This window comes from Anabas testudineus, chromosome 4 (genome assembly GCF_900324465.2).
Source record: "Anabas testudineus chromosome 4, fAnaTes1.2, whole genome shotgun sequence".
Taxonomy (NCBI): domain Eukaryota; kingdom Metazoa; phylum Chordata; class Actinopteri; order Anabantiformes; family Anabantidae; genus Anabas; species Anabas testudineus.
Genome location: NC_046613.1, coordinates 14,670,090 through 14,680,907, shown reverse-complemented (window position 1 = coordinate 14,680,907; position 10,818 = coordinate 14,670,090). Strand labels below are relative to the sequence as shown.

The following is a 10,818-nucleotide window of genomic DNA, read 5'->3' as shown; positions in this document are numbered from 1 at the left end:
CCATCAGCCAAATGGCCATCCGGCTTGTCATAGTCGTCCTAATTGCCGTGTTAGTGCAGGGATCCGGCTGAGACACAGGTCTCATTATTCAGACTTTCATTTCAGAAATACTTTGCAAATTCTTTCTTCCTGACTTCAACCGCTGTCACTTATTGTTCCATCTCAGAGCAGAGTAGTTCTGGATCATAAACTCCATCTCCACACATTTGCATATTCTCTCCAGAGCCACAAAGCCTGCAGTCGCCTCAGCTGTCTCCTCTGCAGAGAGGGTATACCGTCATAAAAAAAGAAAATAGTTTCAGGATTTGCCAAATGCAAGGACACTGCAATTAAGCAATGTGACCAGATCTGTTGTTTAAGTCTCTTGAATTTATGCAGCTTATTGTTGTGGGGGGTGCATTATCTTGACAATCTCACTGGGCTTTAATTATTGGAACACTTAAATTGTGTTGTAGAGTTCATCAGCGCTCTGTAACACTCAACACAGGGCTGCCAAGAAAGAAACGAGTAGGTGGGCGGGGGGGCAATTAGAGTGTAGAGCAGCTTCCACTCAACTCTCATCCCACAGGAATTCTGTCCTCACATTTTGGTTCCAGTCAATAATTCGGCCACTGGATTTAACCATTTGTCATCGTATTAAAGTCCCTATTGCCACTGAGTGGGTTTTAGAGGGTCTGGCAGAAAAAGGGCTGCCAGAATGGAAAAGTGCATCCAGGTCAGCTCATAACTAAAGACATAATAGAATTACATGGCCGCAATTTAGTTGAGCAATTGATTAGTTAGCAGAAATGACACTAATAAAACTGCTTTTCCAGCAAATCCTCTCCAAACTACGCCCCCCAAAAACAATTAATGTGAATTCTGACCTGAAGCATTCGTCAGCATGGACAACATTATCTGTCAGTGGCTTTCCCACAGAGACAGTGACTGTTTCAAAAATGATTCATATCACACGTTGCTTTTCTGGTTAAGTCTGGGGAACGATTGTGGTTCACAAGCTGACATTTCCGCTCTGGAATCAGGCCGTTTGTTTGTCTCGTTTTCCCTGCAGGTAGAGACAGGTGGAGTCAACTAACCTGATGTCATTCACCTGGGCAGGTGAATGACCTGGCCTAGTTTATTTTACACTGGCTCCTCTCTTGCAGTCTCACCCTCTACACTTTTGTTTTCTTTGTTCTGCTCTCACAACACCTCATAACCATTACAAAATACACATTGAGTATATGTATTGACCCAATTTCATTTGACTATTTTACATATTCTGAATATATATTGAGTTTTTCTGTACTGATGTTATTGTTTATGTGTATTTATGTTGGTGTGGGTCTCTGCTGGTTGTGGTTCCTTTTCTTTCTGTCTGTTTTGAGAACAATAATGAGGCAAAACAATTTCCCTCTGGGATTAATAAAGTTTTTTGAATCTTGAATTTAACATTTCCCCACTACCGTCTCAGAATTTGCTGGTTCACTCAAGCTTCATTCGGTCATTTTTGTCTCGTTTTAAAGTAAATTGTTTCTTTTTCTCATTGAGCCTGGGCTGTGACAAAACGGGGACCATCTGGGAACCATCAAACCCATTTGTTATAGTTACATCTGGTGTGACCAGGACTGAGAACATGCTAAGGTTATAATGAAATACCTCAAACTTGTCAAAACTAAAGTCAACTCAAAACAAAAAAGGAACACAAATGAAGGTCATGCTGGCTGGATAACAGCAGCAAAGAGTAAATGAGCAGCTTTTATAGCCACGAGGCCCAGGTGAACGACATCAGCTGACGATCAGCAAATCCTGCCCAGGCAGAACAGGACAACCTCCAACACAGTGGGAGAGGTGTCACATGAGACGGAGCTGAAGACTAGCTGGAACGAACTAACCCCGGACAACCCACACACACACAAATATCGGCTTGCACAGATTGCACAGAGGAGCAGAAACCTTTTGATTCAGTAACACGGACGGCAGCTTGTTAATATGCAGCACAGTTTGTACAGGAAGTGTCCAAAAGGAGCAGATTTCAGTTCCAGTGCTGGATGCAGCGGTGTGGGCAGTGCAGGCTGGACTGTAGACCCTGCAGAGCTCGGCACGGGTGAACTTTGTAAAATGAAGCTGACTTCATATGAAATAAAACTGCTTATTTACCAGCAGAATTTTTTGTTACAGCCGCTTCCAGTAAAGACTTCAAAGGCCAAATCGTGTCTTCGGCTTTATTGGAAGTGTGTTTAGCTCACCGAATAGCTGCGCACGTCCATGCAGAGTGAGGCCAAAAAGAGCAGCTGATCTTGCATATCAACAGACTTATCTTGTGAAAATCACCACTGACCATATGATAGCGTAGGAAGCCCTGAAAAAAAGGTTCATAAGTTGACCTTGAGCTGTGACTCTTTCCTATCTAGAGCTAAAGAGATTGTAATTTGTCTCTTGTAAACACTCAGGTAAACATGAACATAAATTTCAGTCTGGAAGGATGATTTAAGTATCTCGGATCACTATAACAGCAGCAACAACTCATCTCTGCTGACATCCAACTGCACAGTAAGTTAGAAAGGAAATAAATCTCAACTTTTGGATGCACAATAAGCTCTGTACTTCCTTTTATGTGTTGTTTCCCGTTGTATATTCTTCTATTAACTCTGTATTATCTGCTCATTAAATGGAAAACTTGGTTATTTTTAGCTTGTAACATGTTGTTATGAATAAATTAAACAATTCCACCGTGGCTGCAGAGCGAGTACGTTGAGTCAGACCCTCCTCTCTCTCTCTTATGAACACGTGTAGCAGCATTTGAGCGTCGCTGCTGTAAATGTCACATCAGTCGGACGCAAACACAATCTACAGTTCCATCATCAACTGCCATTTATTAGTATCAAACCACTGCTACAAAATTACATCAAACATGATGAGGATGGACTTTGCATACGTGCTTGCACAATGTAAGTTTCAAAGTAATTAAAGTACATGGATTTTCATATTTCTGGACAAATATCAATATATATTTATATATATTATATATAGATATATCAATGCCACTTAAAGCCATAAACTGTATATCATTCCAGTGATCTAGAGCCTATAAATGTACAACTATATCCCCGGTGGCTAAAGGACCTTCATACACATTTGAGTGAACATCTCCATTCCAGACTTCTCATCACATTATTGTTCAGCACAAACATTTAAATAAAGCAACATTTCAGCATGTTTCCATCAGCCTCACAATGTTTGGCATGAAAAACAAACAAACAAAACAAAACAAAAACAAATTAAAAAAAAACAACAAAATAACAGAAGTTCATCTTTTCAATTTACAGAAACATACAGATGGATTTCTGCATCTCCTACGTTGAACTCTACCAGAGGTCACTCCGTTTAAACAAACACCACACTGGAGATGCATGTGATGAACGGCTGCTACAAAGAAGTGATTTGCTGTGTCATTAAAGCCGAAGGAAAACAAGCGAAATAGGATTACTTTTATTGTCAGTCAAATTATGACATTTTCTCCATGACAACCCACTCAATCCTTCACGAAAACTGACAGTTGCCTGGAAGCATCACACAGAAACACTTTGCAGCGCGTGATTCAGTCATCAGCGTCATGGAGCGACCTGGCTTAGATAGCTTGCTTTAAAACCCAGGCATTATCTCAGGCTCTGCATCATTGGCTGGCAACTTATTTTCCAGTTCAGTGGAAATAATGAGGGACAGGTTGACAAATACTTGATGCAACCTCTTTTTAAAATAGCACGCCCTCTCCCTCTACATTGGCAGCTGCCACACTATCAGAGAGATTTCAAAGAAAATGAAGAGTCAGAAATTACTGCGTTTTTGTTTTTGAGAGAAAACAAAAGAGGCTTATTTCAAATAACCTTAACATTTTTCTCCTTTTCCATTTAGAACTTGCTCAAACTTGCCTAGCGACTGTTTATAGAGACAGAAATTTACGTTTTCTTATCTTTCTCTGACAGGAGGTATAGTGTCTGCCTACTGTGCAACAAACATATCTACCAAACTGATCGCTAGCACTCAAGAAACAACATTTTTTTTTTTGATACTGACAGCTCAGTATGCTGCTCTGGGAAGTGGGATGGTGACTGCAGGAGTCTGGCAGCAGCTCCAGGGTGTAGTATGACACAATCTCCCAGTTAAAACTGACAAAGGCACAGGAAGGGTTTCATTAACCGTAAGGTCAGGAAGAATCCCTCTCACTCAACTCCTCCAGACTTGCTCTCTGTTCACGTTAACCACAGACGCCTTTGTGAAGAGCCAAGCACTTCAACACTGTGCTCATCATTTCCATAACCTACAGTACACAGGGCATGAATTTGGCTGCAGGATAATGCTGTTTTACATACATTCATTTGCAGGAATGAAAACGGCAAACAGCCGGCGCTTGAGCGGTCAAATCACAACACACACCGTAAAGAATCATGCACTTGATGAATTCAACACTTTGAATTAGTCGCCACACCTGTCGTCAGTGTTTGTTGGTGTTCTCTTTCGGAGACCGTAAATGCTACTTGCACTATATTGCCTCACATTCCCTACATCGACTCGCGTCGGCAACACAGTGTGTGCTCTGCACTAACACGCGCGAGTGTGTAGCGGGTGTCACAAGAGTGTCTGAGTTTGTTATGATGTTTTCCTACACTGACATCCAGAATCACACATCAGCTGCAAAATAATTCATGCTGTTTGTTTTTACTCCAATGTGTTTCTTTTTTTTATTATTACTATTTTATTTTTACTGGAGCTGTGGATAGTGTCGGGCACAGTACATCAGTCACAGAAAAGGATTAAACGCCACTACATTTCCTGTCCATTGTACAGAAGTAAAAACAACTGGAGGATAATTTGTGTATATCATTTAGCCTGGTAATATTCAGGATGAAGATGCTTGTATTTCCTTGGAAGATAATAGATATGACGACACCAAACAAAGCTATTCATTAATCGCAGTGATTTCATTATGATGACATTTAACTCAATTTTCGATGCTATTCTGGGTTACACGTGTCAGAATAACTGTTCAGCCTAATAAAGTTTAATGAAACCGCTTGCACAATGTAGCACTGACTGTAATTACGTCTGTAACCCATGTGGAGTGCTGCACTACTGCGCTGAGGATGCTAAGATGTTATAAATAGCCAATGTAATGAAAACTTCAAAATACTGTAGCACTGAATAGGAGAGCTCTATCTTGGGTTGTGGTAATAATGCTTTAAATAAGGGCTGATGATTGATAAAATATTTAAAGGCACATTCAGTTCAGTACATGTCCCCCTCTGAGACTCCGTTTAAACAACAGTTGCTTCATAATGCAACAAATATAAACTCGCAATAGACGGATTCATGCAGAACTGTGTGATTCTGATACATCAGGGTGAGAACAGGACGACGCTTCGAAGGAGAAAATTCAGGGTGGGGAATTGTGGGGTCACGATAATACACACCAGCATGAATATTTAAAATTCTCTCATCTTACATTTAAAACTGAGAAGATTTATTTCCCTGCGCTGTCAGCTGGGTGCACGGGGGCGAGGCAGTGATCTCTGCTGGTGGGTGCTGTGGCCTCTTTTTCAGCTTGTACATCAACAATGACTCTTTTACGAGGCAGGTCACACACAACAGTAGACGGTTTAGTGGAGAGCGTATCCAGGTCGTAGGATACTCAAAAGCCGGTGTGCCGGTGGGGGGAAAAGATGTAATATAACCCAGCTGCAATGTGGAATGGAGCGGTAGTTTATCTTTTGTGAAATTTCTCCAGATCATATGTGCTGAGCGACACATTGAAGTCAGTGACGAAGATGCAGTGCAAACGGTGGTTAATCCTATGTTCTGTGGCATCTGGCCATCTGGGCTCAGGAGGATTTATGCAGCGTTCAGGGCCAGCGGGGAGGGGATCAAATATGCATGATACGGCACCATTAGGATGACTTAATAACTCAAGCTACACTGTTTAAACATACTGAGATGTCCCTCATCGCCCATCAACCTGGAGAATAGACTCAGGGGATAATAATGGAAACTGTGAAAGCCACACAGCCTATAAGTTATAAAATAAGTTTAGAACAATTAAGCATACTGTGCTAGACACATACTTCTACTTTGTGTTTTACATTACTCCAAACTAAATCTCTTCCAGAGGAATGGGCATCAAAACCACAATGACCAATAATGTTTATCTATTTGTTTCACCAGGTTTTGCCTGTGTTGCTAAAGATTTAAAGGACCAACAGACCTTAGTAAAGATCAAAAACTGAAGTCTCTACCTACCTCTGCATCCTCTAAATTCTGGACAGCGTTTCTACCCGTGCTGAACTACCTGGACAAGACAAAGTCCCACAGACCTGTGTATGTAAGGTCTAACTATTCATACAGTTTGTCAGGGCAAAAACCAAGATAGGAAGAGGTCTCTGTGGACCTCAACACTAATATTTTGTGATGAGCAACCGATCAGGAAAAAGGGTGTAAGACAATTTCTAAAGATTTTAGTGTTCCCAGAAGCACAATGGCCTTAATGATTGTGAAATTGGAAAAGTTCAAAAACAGTGTGGCTCTTCTTTGGAGTGGCCGTTGAGTAACCGGATAAGAAGGATCTTGTTCAGGGAGGTGACCAGGAACCTAACAGTCACTCTAACAAAGATGTGGAGACGGGAAAACCTGCCGTAAGGACAGCCATCTCAGTAGCACTCAACACATCAATCAAGCCTTTATAGTGGAGTGGCTAGACAGAAGCCACTTTGAATAAAAGGCATATGACAGCCAGCTTTGAGTTTGCCAAACAGCACTTAAAGGACTCTGAGCGCATAAGGACAAAGACTCTGTGGGCTGATGGGACAATATTAACCTCTTTGTCTGGGGAACAACAGCTAATACCATCTCTACAGAGGTTCATCAGGGACAGGGAGACTGGTCAACACCGAGGGAGGGAATGCAGCCGAATACAGAGAAGTTCATGAACCTCATGACCTGCTGCAGAGTATTTGGGGCCTTAGAGTGGGCTATTGGTTCAACTTTTAACACCACAATGACCCAAAGCATACAGCAAAGGCAAGTCTCCAGACATGTCCCCATCCAATCTGATGACCTGCCAGGAGCAACAGGATAAACTTACCCAAGAAGTCTCAAAGCTGTAATTACTTCGAAATACCTTCTACAAGGTCCAGAGAAAATGCAAAACTGTATTATGAATCAATGACTTCAATATGCAGCCCAATACAATATCTGAAGCCACTGTATGTTTTGCAGCAGACATTGTTGGATTTGCTCGCTCTGGCTCAAACCCTTGTGCAGTGATAATCAAACCCCTTTGAGTGGTTTTTATATTGTAACATGAAGACTTTTATTGCAAATAATAGTGATTTGATAAAAGGGACTTGTAAATACCATTATTCAAAATAACCAACATCCAGTACATTTCATATAGAATACTAGCATGGTCTTAACTGCTTAAACAAGAACCAACATAACTTCAGACTGTCATCAATGTGCCACAATAATTATCATGACTCTGAATAGCAGTGGTTTCATCAGTAAAGTTCAAATAAACCACAAACAAACATAGCCTGGTGATCTATAGGAGGTATGTACTGTATTTTTAGACCAGGTTAAAGAACAAAAAGTTTGGAAAAACTGATTCCATTCATAAAAAGTATGAACATCTGTAAAATGGCCACCTCAAAAACACAGGTTAACTTTGACATGCAGCACAACCATACTCTCTGCACATCGTCAAACACGCAAGTGTGTGAAAACTATGACTACACACTGGCTCTAAAGATCAAAAGGTATCCTATTTTCTCCAAATATACACACATTGATGCTGTTCTATAATACTGTTATATTGGTTCACACCCTCTCTGTTTCAAAAAGTAGGTAATTTGATTGCAAACATTGCTCTTTTAAATGTACTCATCTGACAAAAAATCAACAACAGTTATGGCATCTAAGTGAACCCGACAACATTATAAACTATGCCATACTGTACCTCATTCAAATAAATGTCACATATCCAGTTTTACATGTTGTAAATGTATTTTTTATACATTGTTTTCATAAAGGAAGAGAATAAATATATATTCTGACCCATTTTCATTATACCTTAACATCTAAACAAGATCATATGGTGCAGTATTTTCATAATTTGTAAAACAAGCTGATAACAGTACAAACAATAAATGGAATAAGGTTTCGCAGACCTCAAAACAAATCACCACAAAACGTAAAAAGTAATATCAGTGTTTGTGCTTTAAGTCTTTTAACTGCGATGGCTATTTCTCTATAGGTTTGCAGTTACAAGTTCATGTGAAAATACTGTGTGAACTCGGTCGCAGGGCGTAAAAGAACACAGTCCAAATCCAAACAAGAGTTGCAAACATGTTAACGTGTACGACTAATACTGCATTTTTTTATCAGGTGTGACTGGCTTATTTGAAAATACCTGTAAGAACCATAAGTTGATCGATTCAATTTTGATACAATATAATGCCTAATTAGAACGATAATGGTTTTATGAACATTCAATCATCAGTAATATGTCAAACAGTATGAGTAGTATTTTTATTGAGAGCTTCTGGTAGTATCCTTCTAAAGAAGGTTAATTTATGGCACTATTAAGGCATTACAGTGCAGTATCTCTGCTTACACCATGGATTGAAGATAGCTGAGGATGGATGTACCATGCTGACAATGTTGTCACAAAGCAAACCCCTGCAATAACCCAGTTCTCTTTTTTTTTTTAGCCTAGATTTGGTTAATTTGCATGAATAAAAAGTTTGTCCTCCTAAAAACCCACATGGTTTAATTAACTTTAAATGTCGGTGGATGTTCTCTGACCCTGCCGACACTGATCATTTGCCCGTCTTAAACCTGCTCATCCTGGAGGAACAGTTAGCCCCTTAGGCTACGTTTGTAATGATGAGAATGATCATAATCTTCATTTTGTGTTGTGTTTCTCTGTTCGACGTGAGAAGGACTCAGAATGGAATCAAAGCAGCTCTCACTATTGAGCTTTTTATTGATTGTGTTTTAACCACTTACTGTGTGTTGGTTGTTTATCAGAAAGCTTGATTCTTGTGGCCTTTGGCTCTGTAGATTTCCATTATTTGTAATGATGCATATCTATTTACTGTAAAACAGACTGTGATATATTTAGATATTGAATTATCTGTAAAGAAAAAATGGGGAATAAAGTACAGTGCTGCAGAATCCTGCTTTTTCACGTCAGAAGTTGAAGCCTGAAACTTCCACAGTGTGCAGCTGTGGGGTTTCAGCCAGATGATCAGTAGGTTTGCAACAATTTCAGAGACCAAACGCTCTGCTCAGACGCCTACTGAAGGTGGCATGCTTCAAAGAACTGCATCTTTAAGAGAAAAGCTTGAAACAGTTGAACTCGGGCTCTGCTTTATCTTCTCAACTGCAACATTCACATATGTGGACTCACTGAAAAAAAGTGTGGAGAATATACTATAGTATTTATATTTTCAAGAAAAATGTAAACATAGGGCAGCGATGTTCCTCCCTTCATAATGTACAAAGTCGTGAACTGTGTTATTGGTCGAATGAGAAAAGCTGGTCCCACAAAAGCCTACACTATATCAAAATATATAGATACAATACAGTATACTTTGCTACTTTGACGACTGCCTGATCAAAGCTGTTAGGCAGGCATAGTAACAGAAGGATCCATTTCAGAATACAACAAAGCACACCTTCAACACTATTCCTCCATCTTTTAAGTAATCATGACAATCAGGTCCTGAAAAAGCCCCGTCTTTTTTGTTTCTACATTTATTGTTTTTTTTTTTTTCTCTTTTCTGTATTTTTCAAGCACACTCCATAATGTGAATTTGTATTGTTAGCAATCGAAATGTTGTTCCCTTGTTCAACAACCCATGATACATTCAGTACAACATTGCCATGGTAATTCTGTGTACTGAGAGACTTGGCACAATTGCTTCTTTTTAGCCATGTACAAAAACGAATTAAAGTGTAAATTTTGCGGCATCCCCGTCCACAGAAATCGGCATGAGAGTATGTTATTTGGGAGGTTTGGGGGCTTTTGATATGATTGGAGGTGGTGTGGGGCTGAGAGTGAGCACTGATTCACAAGATGGTCAATTAATCATAAAAGAAAAGGAAATATAAGAGAGAGGAAATAATAATAATAAAAAAACATAGTATTTACATGACAGAAATTTCACCAAAAAGCAAAGAAAAAAAACAAACAAAAAAAGAAATTCCCCACACAAAGTAACGCTGATTATTTTCCCCTCACGGCTTTTCAACAAATTGTACCAGATTGGATTCCAGCCATCAGCAATGTCAAAAAGGATTCATAAATGCTCTCGACAGTCATTGTGTCTGGGCTGGCCTCTGCTAGTACACGCTGATGAAGGAGGAGAGAGCCAGGACCAGGTATCGGCAGGCCAGCGGGACGTGCGCATTTCCTGTGCTCCCATAGGGTGCAGTGTTGGGCGCTGTGGGCAGGAAACAAGAGAAGCTCTGATTAGTTGTGATTGCACTTTTACTCTGCCAAACCTACGATTTGCAAACCCTCAGTCAGCTTTGTGTGGTGCAGACTGTCACAACTGTAATTATTATACTGTTGTCACTGAATTTACCTGGTTACTTGGTTGCACTTAGTTTTAAAAGAAACTCAAGTCATTGGCATAACTGTAGGAGGTGTACGATGAACAAAGATTGTTTCATAGTAAAATACTAATGTCAAAACATATAATGGTCCATTATAGTGATAGTCCTTCATTTTAAAAATCTTGTATTTATGAAAATGATAACTTCAAAAGTCAAAGTGAAGAC

The 10,818-nt window shown here is 39.9% G+C and overlaps 1 protein-coding gene across 1 annotated transcript in view; it reads right to left on the bottom strand.

Annotated features, from left to right (window-relative positions):
* Positions 1–9,803: 9,803 nt before the first annotated feature.
* The window catches only part of negr1 (neuronal growth regulator 1), a 118,599-nt gene continuing 117,584 nt past the window's right edge, over positions 9,804–10,818 (bottom strand). The window contains exon 7 of the mRNA XM_026346497.1: positions 9,804–10,478. Within this exon, the coding sequence (XP_026202282.1) occupies positions 10,378–10,478 (101 nt within the window). The 3' untranslated portion in view covers positions 9,804–10,377. The remainder of the gene's footprint in view (positions 10,479–10,818) is intronic.